Genomic DNA, 18,588 nt, shown 5'->3' with positions numbered 1-18,588 from the left:
TTTATCCAACGACTCCATCCCCAGCACCTACAGCGGTGTGGGCCTTGCCCAGATAGGATGCCCAGACATCATTTCTGAATGGGAAATCTGAAATTTGAACCGAGTGTTCCTGACAACATTTGATGTGGTTTTATTGGGTTTAATGTTTTATTGGGTTGTAGAAGGCAGAGCCATGTTTTCATGAAATAAGTCTGTGTCTCAAAAAAATAAATGTGTCCGTAGACAGATGACTGGATAAACAAAGTATGGTCCAGCCACACAATGGAATATTATTCAGCCTTAAAAAGGAAGAAAATTCTGGGGCTTCCCTGGTGGCGCAGTGGTTCGTGCCCCGGTCCGGGAAGATCCCACATGCCGCGGAGCGGCTGGGCCCGTGAGCCACGGCCGCTGAGCCTGCGCGTCCGGAGCCTGTGCTCCGCAACGGGAGAGGCCACAATGGTGAGAGGCCCGCGTGCCGCAAAAAAAAAAAAAAAAAGGAAGAAAATTCTGACCCAGCTACAACCTGGATGAACATGAGGACATTATAGTAAGTGAAATAAGCCAGACACAAAAGGACAGATACTGTGTGATTCCACTCATAGGAGGTCCCTAGAGTCCTCACATTGATAGAGCCAGAAAGTAGGACGGCGGGGCCCAGAGCTGGGGAAGGGGTGGGAAGTGAGTGTTTAATGGGGACAGATTGTCAGTTTTATAAGATGAAAAAGTTCTCGGGATGGATGGTGGTGATGGTGACATAATAATGTGAATATACTTAAGCTGTAGACTTAAAAATGGTTAGGATGGTAAATTTTGTTATGTGTATTTTACTGTAATCTAAAAAAATTTTTTTAATTAAAAAAATTCCAGACACACAAATGCAGATGCTCCAACTACTCTCCCAGCAGCCAGCAGCCCTGGAGACCGAGCGGGGGAAACACTGGCTGAGGGGGGACCCATGAGAGGTCCGGTTTCTTCCTTGCCGGAAGTGGACGCAGGGAAGACCATGAGGACCGCCACACACTCCTTGTTTGACAGAGGAGGGCGTGGGGTCCCAGAGGTGCCAGACAGCTGTCACTCTGGGTGGGGAGAACTGGCCTCTATGTGCCCCCAGCCCCCCAGCCGCACTGCCCGAACCGGGGCCTCCAATCCTGGGGCCGTGACTCCCCTGGCCTGAGGCCCTCGGGGGAAGGAAGGGCGTGTCTACAACCTGGCACCTGTACCTGGGGCCTCGCACCCTCCCTGGACCACAGCTTCTGCCTGGAGGTGCACAGCTGGGCCCCAGCTGAGAGGCGCTGGGCTGGGGAGCACGTGGGATGTGTGTGTGTGCGTGTGTGTGTATGTATGCGCGCATCTGTGTGTATCCATGTGCATCTGTGTGTATGTGCATCTCTGTGTATGTGTGTGTTATGTGTATGTACATGTATGTGTGTGCATCTATGTGTGCTGTATGTTGTGCATCTGTGTGTATCTGTATGTGCGTTTGTGTGTGCATCTGTGTGTGTACAGCTGTGTGCATGTGCATTTATGTGTGTGTATATGTGTATCTTTGTGTGTCTGTATGTGCCTTTGTGTGTGTATCTGTGTGTGTATGTGTATCTGTGTGTGTGTCTGTATGTGCATTTGTATGTATCTGTGTATGTATATCTGTGTATCTGTGTGTGCATTCGTGTGTGTATCTGTGTGTGCATGTGCCCTTTCCCCGAACTCAGCGTTGCCCTGGAGAGGGTGCATGGGTGGAGGGCACAGCACAGACAAAGGCAGAAGGGAGGGTGCTCTCATACCTGAGTGGGTTCCCTATGACAGAAGAGCCCGGGGCCTCCTTTTACCACGATTTTCTGTCCCTGAGGCCCCCCGGCAGCCCCAGCCTTCTCCGGGCCCTGCATCCCCGACCTGTGTTACTCAAGAAGGTGGCTTTGATAAACAACTCACAAGCTCTGTGACTCCGTCCCCGGCTCCAGCAGCCTCCCTGATTCAGAGCCAAGGGCTGGGAATGGTGGGTTCGGCCAGCAGCCCTGCTGTCCCCTCCCTCCAGCCACTTCCCATCGTCCCCAGGGCAGGTTCCCTGCCTTGGGCCCTCCCACAGCCGGGCTCCTACCAGTGGCACCTTCGTGGCAGAGCCTGGGGTCGGGGGCCCTTCATCCCTGGGCGGTGATGGGCTGTTGGGCTCCATGTCCTTCCCTGCAAGAGAGCGGCCGGCATGAGGACCAGGGCATGGCCGCCTGGCAGGCCCTCCGCCGCTGCCCAGTGTGTGGCAGGAGAGGCACGGGTGGCCTGGGTGGGGCAGGAAGCCAGCCCAGGCGGTGGCTGCGGGACCGGAGAGCTAATCAACACCAGCCAGCGTCAGGAGGGGGTGTCACCGCTGGGAGGAGCCCGGGTGCCCTGGGCGCTGGCGTGGCATGTCCTCTGGGGTCTGTAAGACAGGCCCCCTGTTTTCAGTTCAGGGTACCCAGACCTCGCCTGGCTTCTCCCCACGCCCCAAATCCGCTGGCTGGAATTCCATCGCTCCCCAGCGCTGGACTCTCGGAGGAAGGTGGCCAGACACTGTCCTCACGCCCCTCCCGCAGGCAGGCTTCCTCTCCAGCTTGCTTGAGGGGAGGAAGGGGGGGTGGGAGGTGTCTGGATTCGACCCTGGGGGGAGAGGCTGCCCGTGCCTGGTTCCGTTTTTTTTTTTTTTTTTTTTTAAACATCGTTATTGGAGTATAACTGCTTTACAATGGTGTATTAATTTCTGCTGTATCACAAAGTGAATCAGCTATACATATACATACATCCCATATCCCCTCCCTCTTGCATGTCCCTCCCACCCTCCCTAGCCCACCCCTCTAGGTGGTCACAAAGCACCGAGCTGATCTCCCTGTGCTACGCGGCTGCTTCCCGCTAGCTATCTGTTTTACATTCGGTAGTGTATATATGTCCATGCTACTCTCTCACTTCGTCCCAGCTTACCCTTCCCCCTCCCCGTGTCCTCAAGTCCATTCTCTACATCTGTGTCTTTTTCCTGTCCTGCCCCTAGGTTCTTCAGAACCATTTTTTTTTTTTTTAAAGATTCCATATAGCTCCGTTTGTTTTGAAGCGGGTTTCTAAAGCTCAGGTTCACGGGCAGGAAGAAGACTGCGATGGTCTCAGAGGAGGTCTGAGGCCGCCTGACGGCCACTCCCGCCTGCTGCCTGTGGCTGGTGGTTTATGGCCAGGTCCCTGCAGGAAGCGGAGGAGCAATGACTAGGGGAGACCCATCCTGACCAGGAGGCACCAGGGGCTGGGGTGTGAGCACAGCAAGGCCGACGCCCTCCCTCCCCAAGCGGGACAGCACAGAGAGGGAAAGGGATCTGCCCGAGGCCACACAGCTGGGCTTCGAAGCTGAGGTGGGCCCAGGCTCGGCAGCTGTTCCCACCCATGGCCCACGTGCCAGGTGAGCGGGTTCCCGTGTGGATGCTGACCTGGACCCAGAGGGTCGAGCTCATTCTCTCCACCCAAGAGCAGGTTGCGGCTGAGTTTCCGGGGGTCGACTTTCTGAGGGGTGGAGGAGGGAGGACACAGTGAGAAGCGTCGTCGCAGAAAGGCCTCCTCCTTCATGGCGTGGGCGCTGGGGGGCTTCTGGAAGGAAGGAGGGGAGAGCACTGGTCACGCCTCTCGCCGAGGCTGGGGCAGCCTGGGGCCTGGAGGCGGGCATCCTCCACCTGCCCCGGCAAGGGGACCAGAGACACGCCAGAGTCAGGGCCGAGTGGCCGGGGCCACCGTGTCTTACAGTCAGGTCCCAACTCAGGGGACGTCTCAGAAATGAGACGAGGGCCCGAGGGGCCTTTGGGTCACCCAGGGAAGGCTGCACGGCCAAGCTCAGGCTTTCCAGGGCCCATGTCAGAAGCCAGGCCCGGACCAGCCCCGCTGGAAGTTTGGCTGTCACAGGTGTGGCAGGACCCCCTGCCCCCCAGCCTCAGCACTAAGTCAGCCCTGTAGGACCCTGGACGCGGTGAAGTGGAGCTGAGGTGGGCCATCAGACTTCCCCTGCTAGGGGATGGAGCTCCGTGGTGGGAAGACGGCGACTGCTGCACACAGGGGAGGGGGCCAAGAGCTGCCCAGAGAGGGGGACGCAGGCAGGTCAGACAGGCGGCCACAGAGCCCTCGGGGGAGCTGGCGTGAGGCTGGGGCCGTCCCTGAACCTGGCCTGCCCATGCCACCCAAGGACGCCTCGAGACCCCGCCCCCTGCCCTCCCCTGCTTCAGCCCCTGGGCTGGGTTTCTGATACCTGCATCCAAAGCACCTTAACTCGGAGAGGAAGTGCAGGTGTGCTTACAGTGAGGTGCACCCGAATCCATGCTCCGCCCAAGACATCACCTTCCTGCTTCACAGCACTGCCCAAACCAGCGTCCGGTCCCAACAGAAGCAGCCGCCCTGGGGGAGCCCGACGGCCAGTCCTTCAGGTACCTGCCGTGCCCTCCCAAGCCCTGCCACTGCCCACGTCTGCCCAGATCAGGAAAGAGGCACTCCCTCTGTCACCTGCCCCCTTGCAGCCCCACCCCGGGTGGGGCCGGGGCAAAAAGTGGCTCCCAGTGGACGGCACCTCGCCCCCGATGTCAGCCCATTTTATGGATGAGAAAATCATGGCTCCAAGAGCTGATGGCTTGTGGTCACGGCCTGGCAGACGTCGGCAGGGCGGGAATCTGGCTCTGAATCCTGGGCTCTTTCCACTCCCTGAGGACGTGCTGCATAAAGGCCCAGTGACCGATTTCTCCAGGCCCAGGGGTGCCTCCTGCCACCTCCCGGGTGGGCCGGTGGCCTCCTGCCAAGCCCAGGACAAAGTCCCCGCCTTCTCCCCTGGCCCTGGGCCTTCCTGGGCGGGGCAGCAGACACACAGAGCCTTTCCTGCTGTGACAGGTGGGCGGCTAGGCCCACCTGGGTGGCCCAGGGTTCTGTTAGCAGCCCCAGAAACTCCTCTGTGCTCCCTGCCCAGGGAAAAGAGTAGGGGGGCTCCAAGGCTGCAGCGGGCCCAGGGGCCCCTCCCTTCCTAATCACTACCGTGTCACCCGGCTAAGCTTGTTACCTCTGCCATTTCACAGATGGGGAAACTGGTTTCAGAGAGGTTGGGATTTTGGCCCCAGGTCACACAGCTATTAACTGGCGATGGCTGTGCTTGAGTCAAGTAGGTTGATTCTCGATCCTAGCCCGAGAACCTCCCTCACCAGTTCAGCTTAGCTTCTAGCAAACCCACTGTGGGGAGGAGAGGGCGGGAGTCTGGAAGCCCAGCCCCTGCCTGCAGAGTCGCAGTGGCCACTGACTCCCCAGGTGTGTCTCAGGCCAGTGAGCCAGCACCTGAGAGGAGGTCCGCCGCCTTCTTACTCATGTAGCTGAGATCTTCCAAGCACCCGGCTGGCAGCCAAGGTGAGTCAGACCTGCTCCTGCCCTGGAGGCCCCAGGACGTGTGATGAGGGATGACACAGGTAGGCCTTCCTCACCTGGAGCTGCATGTCTCTTAGGGGTTGAGTCTTGCAAACTTGGGGCAGGGAGAGGGGCTCCTGCCCACACATCTCAGCTCCCCCATCTGGCCATGCACCCCAGCTCTATCAGGGCAGGGTGGGGAGGGAACGGATGTCAGTGGCTGCCTTTCTTCTCCCCCAGCACAGCTAACAACCAGCGACCAGTGGGGCTCATTAGACTGTGAGCCCCCAAATCTGCTCATATACACCATCCTCCCTTCCACCTTCCCGCCCTCCTTTCCATCCATCCATCCAGCCAGCCAGCCACCCATCTTCCCACCTGCCTATCGGCCCATCCATCTAAACTCCTAGCCATCCATCCATCCATCCAAACATCCAATCATTTAACCATGCATCGATCCAACCATCCATCGATCCATCGACCCATCCATCCATCCATCATCCACCCATCCACCCATCCACCCATCCATCCATCCACCCATCCACCCATCCACCCATCCATCCATCCATCCATCCATCCATCCATCCATCCATCCATCCACCCACCCATCCATCCATCCATCCACCCACCCATCCATCCATCCATCCACCCATCCATCCATCCACCCACCCACCCATCCATCCACCCACCCACCCACCCATCCATCCACCCATCCATCCATCCATCCATCCACCCACCCATCCATCCATCCATCCACCAACCCATCCATCCATCCATCCACCCATCCATCCATCCACCCACCCACCCATCCATCCATCCACCCACCCACCCATCCACCCATCCATCCATCCATCCATCCACCCACCCACCCATCCATCCATCCATCCATCCACCCACTCATCCATCCATCCATCCACTTATCCTTCCATCCATCCACTTATCCTTCCATCCATCCACTTATCCTTCCATCCATCCATCCATCCATCATCCATCCATCCACCCACCCACCAACCCATCCATCCATCCATCCACCCATCCATCCAAACTCTCTTCCCTCCCTCCTCCGTGAATCTCTTGTCAGCAGAACAGCCTGATTTCCCTTCCCCACTTCCTTCCTATTTGCCCAATAATCAGATACATCAGAGGTGACATCCAAATGGCTGAACAGCTGGTCCAGAACAGACACCCACAAATCCGAGTGCAGTGCCGGCATGCACCCGTGGATACCCCCTCTGTGTCCTGACACCCCAGACCAGGCGCGGGCCCCCAAAGGCCCCCCCACGACCCACTCGGACAGCGAGGTGGTCCCTCTCCTTCGGCAAGGCCTCAGGGTGTACACACAGCCCCTCGGCCTTCCCTGTGCCTACCCCCGGCTGCTGTCTGTTATCTCATTTGGGGTCAGGGAGGGGGAGATGCTGCTTCGCTCATTTCAGAGCTAAATCCAGGGCCCATCTCGCCAGAGGCACCTCACTGCATTTAGAACACAGTCCAGCCTCTGTCTCCTGTCCCTGTTTTCCAGGCCATCCAGGACCCCTGCCCACTCCTCCCACCTCATTCCCTGCCTGGCTCTGTCACCCACTTGCCCCAGACACACTGGCCCCCGTTATTAAGCCCGTGCCCACTGGGGCCTCTGCTCTGACGTCCCCCCCCGAACGCCCTCGCCCACACCTCCGTCCGTCCGCGTGGCTAGGTCCTTCTCAAATTCCACTCTCCACTCAAATGTCACTTCCCAGAAGGTAGCCGCCCCTCTGTCTCACACAATGCCACATCCCCGTGGAACAGTCCAAGTTGCTGGACTGTTGCTCCTGCGTTCCTTCTTCTGTGTCAACTTTCTTCCACCTCAGGATTCAAGTTCCAGGAAAGGGGACAGCACTGTCCCTCCCGTTTGCTGCGTCTCCCCAGGGCCGGGAGCAGGGACTTGCAGCAGGCGTGAGTGCCACTCCGCTCCAGGGCTTGGGGACCCCCAGAGCCTGCGGTGAATGAAGGCAGGAGAGCAAACGCCCCTGGGCTTCATTCCCCCTTCTCTGCAGGTTAGGGGAGGACCCTCTAGCCGGCGTCGGCTTGGGGGCCGATTTTCACGGCAACCCTGGTGAGGTCCCTGTCCCAGGCCTCCTGCCATGCCTGGTACAGCTGAGGACCGAGGCCCCGCCCTCCAGGCGCTCGCAGGAGGCAGGAGGAATCCGGCACCTGGCGGGTCTGCGGACCCTTGGAGGCTCCAAGCTGGGAGGGCCGCCAACCCGATGCTGGGCTGACCACGCCCTTGGCTTCTGCTCTGCACCTACCTCGCAGGGAAAGCTGAAGGCTCGCAGCCCAGTAAGCACAGACCCGCGAGGATGGGAGCCGGTCCATGAGGATGGAGGGAGGATGGAGGGAGGGAAAGAAGAACAGGTGGGTGAGGAAACGGACTCCCAGGCTGAGCCAGCAACCAGGGACCACACCCACGGCGGGCAGCTCTCTCCCTCTGTCCCGGCCTGGGCTCCAGCTGCCCAAGGGCTCAGGGCACGCTCTCTCTGGGCCCAGCCCCGGGCCCTTGGAGCCTGGATTCTGCCCGCCTGCGCCATCTCGGGCCGCCGTGTGCCTTGCCCTCACTGGCCTCCCCAACCTCTGACGGCTGGCCTGTGCCCCGACCACAGTAACACCCCTCCATTACCCTTGGTTACTGGGGTGATGCTTGTCTGTACACAGCTCGCCCTCGGCCTACAGTTGCCCCAATTCTTCCCCCGCTGCCATAAATGAGGCTGATCTGACATTCGGCTGTGGCTTCACCTGGTCCTTATTATCATGAAGTCCAGGTGTCTGAGGGGACACTGCAGGGCCTGGAGGAAGGAGCCCAAGGGCACCCCGACACGGTGAGACGGTCCTCGACACAGCACATGAGGGGGCCTGAGCGTGAGGGGCCCTGACATCCCTGTGCGGGAGCCTCGGGTGTTTCAGCAAGAGGGGGCCCCCAGCCCAGAGACCCCAGGGCCTCCTAAGGGGGAGCCCATAGCGGAGGCCAGGAAGCAGGAGGAGGGGCGGTGGCTGGGGAGAGGGTCACCGGGTGTCTGTGGCCTGGGACTGCCCAGCCCCGGCCAAGCCTCGGGGGAGGGCTTTTCAGGCCTGGGGCTCAGCAGGGAAGCCGCCTGCAGCCCCAGCTCAGACACAAGACCAAGCCAGCCTTGGGGGTTGGGAAGGTGTGGCAGCGTTTCCCACGCTGACCTGCAGGGTTTAGGGTGCAGGTGTGGCCAGCTTCCTGCAGGCCCTGGTAGTGGTGGCACTTCTGGGGGACGGTGGGCTGTGGTTTGCTGCCGGAGCCCTCGCGGCCCACCCAGCAAGCACGAATCCCAGCCCTGGAGGCACACGCGCCCCTGGGGACAAGCCCCCTGCCGCTGGGACCGCCAGGTTTGTCTGTCTGAGCGAGGCGGCCGGGGAGCACTCCTCCCCATCGAGGCAGGCGGCCCGGCGGGCCCACCCCTTGGGCTGCAAAGCTCCGGGTGAGGCAGGGCTGGCCTCCTACCCCTCCTCCTCCCGGCTGGTCCCCGCAGAGGGAAGGAACCCTGACCCTGGCTCACCCTGTGTGGCTGCTCTTCTCGGCCGCTGCTCTGTACAAAGTCAGATCCCGAAGGGCCTTGCGGGAAGGAGCGGGGCAGGTACCAAACCTTTGGGAAAGGAAACGCTTAGAACTTGGGCCTGGGGCGGAGACTCACTGCCCGATGCCAGGCACGGCTCTGAGCGGAGATGCCGGTCCCAGAGCCCTCCCGAGGGGCAGCACGTCTGCCCGTCTTGGGGCCCGAGGCACACACCCCTCGTGTCTTAGTTCGGTCCATGCGGTAACTCCCTGCCGGGCTGGGCTTCCGCTGCGGGGCACATCCCAGCTGATTCCTTGACCGCCGGAACCCCCGGGTACCCACTCAGGCCGGCACCCGTAGGGCCAGTGCAGCATTTCCAGAATGAATTAGCTCACGTTGGCAAGGGGGCTTGAGAGGGGCCAGGGCTGTCGCGGGTCAGGGAGTAGCCCTGGGGGCCCAGAGCAAGTAGGGCAGGGGTCCCTCCTGCAGCCCTGCTCTGGGCGAGGTGGTGGCTGTGCAGGCATCCAGGGACGGACCCGCCTCCCCGGCGTCCTCTGAGTCCCAGCAGCCTCCTTGCAGCCTGCTCCAGACTCCTATGCCCCGCCTGCACCCCGAGGATGCAGAATGCCCGGGCTGACGGGCACCACGGGGGCCTCAAGTGAAACATCACTGCCAGTGGCCGTCAGGGTCCTGCAGCCACAGCCGGGACGTATCCACGGGTGGTGTCTGGGTACATCCCTGCCCGGCAGCAGGGGGCTGGACAAGTTGACCTTCAAGTTCTACGGCGGCTCAGGAGCCTTCCTGTCAACCACAGGCGCCTCCTGGTCCCCTTCCTTAGGACTCCCCACTTCCTCCTGCCCCGTTGCCACTCCCGGGCCACCTGGGAGGTGAGGGGGACAGACAGGGGAGCACAGGACGGGAGGCAGCTCCGACTTGCGGCTTGGCCGCCCTCACCCTGCATGGCCTGAGCAGGCTCCCAGGCTTCCGTTTCCCTTCTGGGGCATGAAGGCCCCCCAGCGTCGGGGGGCAGACGGGTCCCACGTGGTGCTGGCCCAGAGTAGACGGGGTATAGGTCAGGCTCGGCCCTGCCCGGGCCAGCCCCGTGTCCCTGAGTTCCAGTACTTGCTCGGGCACCTGGTAGGTGACAAGCTCTCTGTCCCTGAACAAGGCCGCCTGGCCAACATCAAGGCCTGCAGAGCTGCACAGAGCCCACCCTGCCCCTCCCCTCCCCCACTGGAAGCTGCCTTCCGAGAACTGCCTCTAGGCGCTCTCCCCTCCCTCCACCACCAGAGGCCCACCTTTGGGCCAGAACAATATGATCTTTGTAAAGAAAGGCCACCGGTGCTTTATCGGCCAGCACAGACAGGATGCCCAGCCTGCTTATCTGGGGCCAGAATCCGCTGAGCCTCTTGAGCTCTCGGTGGGAAGGGCTGAGGCTCTGAGAAGGAATCCAACAGAATCCCGGACTCACTCCGCATCCTACCTGCAGGAGCGGAGGTGGGGGGGGACAATTCTGAGCCTGGGAAAAGGTCCAGTCCTGCCTGTCATGGTTGTGTGGCCTCAGCTGGCCATGCTCGTCTCTGAGCCCCTATTTGTAAAGGGGGGGCTCCTCTGAGTGGGGGTGGCAAAGTCTCCCGCAGAGGCCGAGACGGTGAACCCACTGTGAGTTCCTGGCTGCCTGGTTAGCTTTCTCACCAGCAGCTGAGTGTGACAACCGGCCCAGCTGTGCTACAGGGTAGGAGGGCAAGGGTTCCTGGGCAGGGGAGATGCGGCTTGGGCCACGGGGGCCTCTCTGTTAATTGTTGGGTGCAGGAGAAGCAGGCACTTGCAGCCCGGCCGCCACCAATGTGCCTGCACTCACAGTGCACTCACTTCTGCTTGAACAAAACGGATTGTAAAAGGCGAGGGGAAGAATGCTCTGAAGTCACAGATAAGCTCAGGGATGAAGCAACGTGAACCCACCTGCTCGTGAACCCACCTGCTCGGCTCTCTGTCTGCACACCCAATGGAGAGGTCAGCAGATCCCAGGGAAGGACAGCAGCCATCAGTTAAAGTACAGTAGCCATCAGTTAAAGGACAGCAACCATCATGTCAACACCACACATTTGCATTCCAGAAACTTGCTAAGGTCCCAAGGCTAGTGACCATGAAGTCCCTGCCAAGAGGACCCCCATGAGGGTCCAGAAACATGTCCTGGCTACTGTCCCTCAGCTGGACCTAGCATCTGGGGCTCAAACTGGGCAGCCTGAGCAGCCCCCACGGGAGCAGCAGCCCCTTCAGCGCACCCTGGCATGTGGGCGCATCCCTGACGGGTCCAGACCAGTGTTCAGAACTTTGGACCTGTGCTGATGGACCCCTGACGCGTCCCAGGCCCTTTCATACATATTATTCCACCTGATGTGATTCTGATGATATCAGAGAGGTGAGGGTAGCAGATCTCATGATCCCATTTTAAAGATGCAGATCTCATTTTAAAGAGGCCCCAGGAGCAGAAAAGACCAGCCTGAGGTCCAGCGGCTTGAACCGTGCCCGGGTCCCCGCGAGGTGGCACAGCTTCAAGCCCCCAGTCCCCATGCACCTTGAAGATGGCTGAGGGCAGGGGCAGAAAGGAAGTGGGGTACAGGATCCTGGGGGAGGTGGTTGGAGCCGGGTCTCCCCCAGAGAGACAGTTCCCAGACAGGCCACCTCGGGGTGCCTGAGCCCTGCGGAGAGGGGCAGTAAGTGGCCTGCCCTGCCCAAGGCCTTGCCTGGGTGTTCTCGGCTGACTCAGCCCGATCACGCGGCCATGGGTAGGGCCGGGTCCTGGCACCCGCCCACCTGGCTTCCTGACCGACACGGGCCAACTGGCACGCTCAGTACCACGATCGGCTGGCCTGGGCACCGCCCACTTACCACTTCCTCTGCAGCAGGCTCCTCCTGCCCAGTTCCAGGAAGCCCAGGCCACTGTGGCCTGATCGGATGTGGTCCCCGCTGCAGGCCTGACCCCACCCTGTCCTTCCCAGACCCTGCCCGCCCACCTGTCCCAAATGAGAGTTTGAGTTTCTGGTGCAAACTGCAACCTGGTGGCAGTGCCCTGGGGCAGGGAGGGGTCGGGGAGAGGGCGGGTGCTGTGCAACCAGGCGGGAGTGCAGGGCAGTGGGGAGGACGACGTGGAGGGGGAGGCAGGAGCCTCCCAGGAGATGGGCCTGCCGAGGATCAAGGGTCAGGGCTGCCCACCCTCAGGTCCAGCATCTGAACCAGGCAGCTGGATGTGGGCCCCGGAGTGACCTCACGCCCGCGTCACTGCCCGTGCTGTGCGGCTGGCTGCTGACGTGAAGTCCTCCACACACTGGGGGGCTCCCCCGGGGGTGCTGATGTCTCCCGGACATCCCCTGTGGCCTGGCTCTCCCGGCGGAGTTTCTGCCCTGCGTGCCCCCTCCCCCGGGAGACGCCCCACAGGCCGCTGCCTGCCTGGGTGGTGGTGGCTGACGGACGGCAGTTAGACGGCTGCCCTGGGGGGCACTCGGCGACAGATGGGCACCCGCCATCTGGACCCCACAGCTGCCCGTCTTCCCTCATTGCAGGGCCGAGCCTGGGCGGGAAGTTCCAATAAGAAAAGGAGAACAAAGTGGGCCAGGGGCTGCTGTGGCCCAAACACCCTCCCAGCAGGCAGGGAGGGGCGTGGAAGGGGTTGGGAGAAGAGGGGAAGTGGTGGGTCATCGCCGACCCTGAGGGGATCCTGGGGGCTCAGGTGAGACTGCACTCCCCTCCAGACCCCTCCAGCCTCGGCCTCTCCCCTGCCCGCCCCCTGCTCACCCCATGGGACCTTCCATAGCTGCTCCTGCCGTGGTGGCCCTGGGGTGGGCGCTGAGTGGGCCTGAAAACTAGGTAGGTAAGGGCGGCAGCCCCTGGAGGGCCAGTCATCCAGTAAACAGAAGGAACCGAGGCCAGGAGGGCTGCCGGCGGATGGGTGGGGCCGAAGCCTGCTGGGGTCCCCGGAGGGGGGGCATTGGCCCTTGGCTGTGCAGGGCAGGAATGGGCACAGCCAGGGGTCCATCTCAGGGCATCTCTGTCAATGATCTCCCTCCACAGGGGAGAATCTGGCCCAGGTTCCCTGAGCAGCACCCACCATCTTGGACTGTATTAACAGAGAGTGAGCCCCCAGAAAAAGGGAGGGATGATTCCAGTGGGCCCTCCTTGGTCAGACTGCTGGGTTCTGCCCTGCGCGTCTCAGCAAGGGGCGGCCCAAAGGAACGCTCTGTGAAGGGCCAGGGCGGTGCCGCCGGGGAGCGGTGCCACCTGGGAAGGGCTCACACAGCCCAGCTCTCCTCTGTGTCCCTCGGGTGATTGACGGTGTGAGCTCCAGGCAGGACGGGGCTCACGTGGGGCTCAGGCAACCGCCATCTGGGGAAGGGGAGGCGCGGCGCTCACAGCCCAGGAAAAGGCAGAGCGCGTGCTGAGGCAGGTGGGCTCCTGAAAGCACCTGGAAGCTCCCTAAGAGACTCAGCAACGTGGCCCCCCAACTTGGGTGGGGGGCCCCCGCTCCCGAAAAGGCTCAGGTCTCCCACAGAGGTCACGGTGGTGGGATCCAGAGGTGTGGGTGCAGCAAGTCTTCCTCTCCCCCAGCCCCTGCCCGTGCCCCAGCCCTGCAGTGTCCCTGGAATTAGGTCGGGCACCCCTAATCCAGCACCTTGGTGCCACCTGAGCAGGCATCACTGTAGCTCCTGCAGGGAGGTGGCTGTCCTGTCTGCTGGCTGAGAACGCAGAAGCACGGCGCGGCAGGGTGGCCCCAAACCTGCTCAGGACCCCACAAGAACACCAGGAACTCAGCCTCATGGGGAGGGATGCAGCCTCCGTTTCCTCCCTCCTACCCCAGCCCGGCTGACCCGGGCCGGTTCTGAGTGCGGAGAAACCCTTCCTCTCCCCAAGAAGAGGCGCCCTCACTCACGTGCCACCTTCACAGGCTCGCTGGTGGGTCACCTTAAATGCCAGCCAGCCTGGCCCCCCGCTGCTCGGTGCTGGGTCGGGGGCGCATGCTGGCTCGCTCAGGGGAGATGAGGGCCTGATCTCACAAGACCCACTCTCAACAGCCCCTGGTCCTGTGCTCTTGGGCGCGTGAGGTCCACGGAAATCCAATGCCCGGTTTTCCCACAAGTCGCGCAAAGTATACTCCAGCTGGACTGTGTCCAAGCCTGGTTCTGGGACATAAACGGAGCATAATCCACGCACGGTGTCCACCAGCTCGGCCTGGCCTCGGGGCCCTCCCCCACCAGAGAGAGGGGCACCGAGGACCCAGCAAGCCTGGACCCCCGGGGACGGGCAATGTCTCCCCACCCACCATGCTGTACAGCATCGAGCCGGCGACTGGGGGCCTGGCTGGGGCGTCCTGGCTCCCTGATCCCTCAGGCTTGCGGCAGCCCAGGGTTGGCTGTGGGCACCTCGTTTCTGAGACCAGGGAGGTCACAAGAAGAGCACCTGGTTAATTTTATGCATCCACTTGACTGGGCCACATGGGGGCTCAGACATTTGGTCAAACACGATACTGGCTGTGTCTGGGAGGGTGTTTCTGGATGAGACTGACATCTAAATCAGTCGACTCAGTAAAGCAGACGGTCCTCCGCGGTGTGGGCGGGCCTTGTCCAATCAGTTGAAGGCTTAAATAGCACAGAAGGCTAAGCCTCCCCGACTAAGAGGGAATTTCTCCTGCCTGATGCCTTCGGACCGGGGTGTTGGATTTTTTCTGCTTTCAGACCTGAACTGAAGCATCCGCTCGTTTCCTCGGTCTTGAGCCCGCCGGCTTTTGGAGTGGAACTAAACCATCAGTGTCCCTGGGTCTCCAGCTTGCCAACCACCTGCGGATCTTCAGACCGCTCAGCCTCCGTGATGGTACGAACCAATTCCTTATCATAAGTCTCTCCCTCTCTCTCTCTATATATATATATACATGTTTATTACATATAAATTATACGTCTACAGGTACATAGACCAGAGAACCCTGACCGACACACCCAGATGTCAGGCTGCCCTCTCCTCCTGCTATGATCACTGACAACAGGGCACAGGGGCCCTTGATGAGAGCACAGGTGTAGCCGGCGGTGAGGCAGCACCATGGAGTGGGGAGAACAGCCACGCACCTACTCAGTGCCTCGGTTTCCTCGTCTGTAACAGGCTGATGACAGCACCCCTCGTAGGCTTATTGCGGAGTCGAGGCTCGCAGACGGTTTAGAATAGCAGCACCAACAAACATGAACTACTACCGTTTGCAGCACCGAGCCCTGAAGAGATAAGCCTGACATCAGGAGCGCAGCGATGGCCGGGGCCGGGGAAGGCTTGGCGCGGGGCCGGACAGAGACAGCGCAGTCCCCTTTCTGGGGAGCCGTCCATGGGGAAACCAAAGCCCTCTGGGGGACTGAGGCTGAGAGGTGGGCTCCCGACAGAGCTGGGAAGACCAGTGTGACTGCCAACACCGCCACGGGGCCAGGGAACACACACGTGAGAGTCAGGCGTGCACGCGTGGGCCCGTGGCCAGCTCCTCAGCTGGTTTGCTCGACGGCCCCAGGGATCCGGGCGGGCAGATGCCGTGCAGTAATTATACTCCAGTTTTGTCTCAAACCAGCCTCGGCCACACTGCAGGTGGAAGAGACTTTGCACAACGTGTGGGAAGACTGAGCATGCGAGCTCAGGGAAGCGGATCGGCCTCCCTGCTTCCCACGCGCCATAGCACGTGCAGCCCGGCACGCGGCTGCCACCCCTTTATTTGGTGTCGACGTTGTAGCCCCCGGAGGCCTGAGACGCAGAAGCGTCATCAGTCTGGGTTAAAATAACTGAACTTATGCCGAGAGCCAACTATTTACAACACACACTATAACTCACAGAGAAAACAAACTGATGGTCACCAAAGGGGAAAGCGGGGGAGGATAAATGAGGAGCTTGGGATGAACAGACACGCACGACTCTAAATAAAACAGGTAACCAACAAGGTCCTACTGCATAGCACAGGGAACTCTACTCAGTATCTTGCAATAACCTATAGCGCAAAAGAGTCTGAAAAAGAATATATATGTGTATAACTGAGTCACTTTGCTGTACACCTGAAACTTACATAACGTTGTAAATCAACTCTACTTCAATTTTTTTTTTAAGTCTGAAATTTAAAAAAAAAACAAACGACACTTACTATAGAAGCCACGCCACCTGGCTTAACATACAACTCCATTGCTTCCTCCTTAATGCCCAGCTGGCTTCGGACTCCACAAGACCCCTCCCTGGCCTCGTCTGGGTGGAGGGTGAAACCTCCTTTCCTAACTGTTCCCCCCCGAATCTCTCCTCTGAAGGAAACGAGCTCCAGACCCAGGGCCGGGGCACCCTCTCTGCCCCGGATGCAGCCGAGCATCCTTGGGCCGCCCCCTCTGCTCCTGGAGGCTGGAGGGGGAAACAGAGCCTCGCTGGGAATGACCTCTCGGGACCCTTAAGAGCCTTGGTCCCATTCCTGTGCGCCCAGCCTGCTCGCTTAGGGGAAACTGCTTCCCCTTGAGCCCTCAGACGAGTGGGTCCCCCACTCCCCAGGGGGTCCCCTGAGTGGGAGGACCCTGCCTCCCTCATGACTGCTCCGGTGAGGATGGGACGTGTGTCTCAGGACCCAAGCACCAGAGGGCGAAGCCCCCGGGCTTCCTGCTCACCTGGGAACGGCCGGCACCCGGCTTCCTCCAGGAGAATCTGCACTGCGGGAGGACGTGGACCCCCGACACCCTCCCACCCAGCACTGGGCCAGTGGGGTTTCCAGTAGGGCTGGAGCTCATTCTCACATAGCCCTGGGGTGCAGGGCTCACAGAGGTTTCCAGGAGTCGGGTTTTGGGGGGTTTCGTCACAACTTGAGTGCATGGAGAGGGCAGGAGGGGGCCTGGCTTCTCTGACGTCCAGGGCGAATCCTTGCCTAAACTGAAAACTCCCTCATGCTGGACGGTCCCAATCCTCACACAGAGGCAGCTCCCCCGAGGGCGCACGCACCCCTGCATCGCATCCTGCAGGGCACTGAAGGAGTCAGCAGGTGGGCGGCAGGCACCATGCCCCTCCTCCCCTCCTGCCGGCCTCCCACCCTGTCCAGGCTGGGTCTTGGAGGCAAAAAAGACCACGAGCATCGCAGTGCTCTGTTTTCCTGCCTTCTCTGCATTTGTACAGATGCGGTAACTGAGGCCCCAAGCGTGAGCTGACCCACCCGGGGACATGTGGCTGGGTGGCACCGCCCCCCTCGACTCCCAGCTCACCTGGGGCAGGCGTGCTTGCTCCCCGACCCCCCGCCCGGCGTCAGCCCCAGCGGAAGGGCTGCACACATCTGCTGGGACTGCCCCGAGAGCCAGAACAGGAACTCCGGACAGAGAACGTTTATTGGGCTGCACGTCCGTACAGCAGGGAAGCCCACTGCCTCCTTGCCATGTCCCCAGCTTTCCCGGCCCCGCCGCCTGCAAGAGCCCAGGACCCCTCTGGGTGGATGGGCCACCCTTCCCTCCCCCGCGTCCTGTACTCCTCCTACCACTCCCCCTGCAGCCCGACCCGTGAGCACCTACTGTGCGCTGTTCCGCCTCCCTGGCCCTCCTGCAGCCCAGCCTGCAGGTTTTAACTCGGGGAGGGGCTGTCTGCACTTCTGGCCGGAGCTCACGGGGTCCTCCTGCATGGCTCCTGGAGCCCCTCCAGCCTCTAGCTCAAGGCCTTGTTCACCACCGACCCGCTGGGCGGGCAGCTGCTGGGGCGGGAAAGGAAGCCCTGCCTTCCAGGCCCTTCTGGGATAACCAGTAGGGGTAGCCCCCCACCCAGGGACCCCCCAAGTCAGGCTGTGGGCCGCCCCGTCACAGCCTTGCACCTGCCACTGCCCGGTGGTTTCTGGGGAAACCCATTCTGTCAGCTGTCACGCGCCTGGCGGAGAAAGTGGCCCTGCCAGTCGGACAGGACCAAGGTGGCACTGGGCCGAGGGCCCCCTCCTTGTCCTGCCACGGTAGGGACAGTCCAGGAAGGTGACCTGACATCTCAGGGATGTGGTCACCAAGCTTGCGGACCCCCGGCCCTGCCTCCAGACCCTTTTGCTCACTGGACCCTCCAGCCCCCTGTCAGGGCCCAAGCAAACCCCACTCGAGGGCGTCCGGCTTCCTGGTGCCAAGGTGTCAGTGTGACATCGGCCTGAACCACGAGACATTGTGTATGTGGGTGGGTGGGGGGACATGCCAAGGGCTCACAAAGAGAACAGAAGAGAAACAAGCAAGAAATGAAAACCTATATCCACAAGCAACACGCACACACGTGTCCAAAAAGCAGAAGCAGCCCAGACTTCCATCAGCTGATCAATGGCTGACCAAACTGTGGTCCATCCATACCACGGAATATTATTCAACATGAAAAGGAATTCATGCTGAACTCATTAAGAGGAACCGTCTAGAAGGCACTATGCAGAAGTGATGACGGACGCTGTTTCTTTAAAAAAAAAAGTCAACATTTCAGGACTTATCACATTTCCATCGATCATAATCCCAGTGGCCAGTGGCCCTGCCAACCTCCGGCCAATCTGGAGCTCCGTGGAGTGGACCCGTGGCCCTCTCACCAGCTATGCAGTCAGCACACCTGACCCGTTCTCCAGACACTGAAGCGGCGGCCGCCCAGCCCAAGTCCCGCCACCGTGCCTTGTCCAGTGGAGATACTGAGGTTTGGGGAAGGGTCCAGA

The 18,588-nt window shown here is 60.8% G+C and overlaps 1 protein-coding gene across 8 annotated transcripts in view; it reads right to left on the bottom strand.

The window, feature by feature from the left end:
- The window catches only part of OSBPL5 (oxysterol binding protein like 5), a 70,609-nt gene that overhangs the window by 27,883 nt on the left and 24,138 nt on the right, over positions 1-18,588 (bottom strand). For 4 of the 8 annotated variants that reach the window (XM_067037816.1, XM_067037820.1, XM_067037822.1 and 1 more), the window contains exons 2-3: positions 3,417-3,573; positions 2,075-2,157 (exon numbers count right to left, since the gene is read on the bottom strand). In XM_067037816.1, coding sequence (XP_066893917.1) covers positions 2,075-2,157; positions 3,417-3,552 — 219 coding nt within the window. In that variant the 5' untranslated portion in view covers positions 3,553-3,573. The remainder of the gene's footprint in view (positions 1-2,074; positions 2,158-3,416; positions 3,574-18,588) is intronic. The other 4 variants (XM_067037819.1, XM_067037818.1, XM_067037821.1 and 1 more) reach the window with 2 other exon arrangements.

Source organism: Kogia breviceps, chromosome 7, assembly GCF_026419965.1.
Source record: "Kogia breviceps isolate mKogBre1 chromosome 7, mKogBre1 haplotype 1, whole genome shotgun sequence".
In the NCBI taxonomy this organism is placed as follows: domain Eukaryota; kingdom Metazoa; phylum Chordata; class Mammalia; order Artiodactyla; family Physeteridae; genus Kogia; species Kogia breviceps.
The sequence above is the reverse complement of the archived record's forward strand: the minus strand, read 5'-3'. Positions and strand labels throughout refer to the sequence as shown.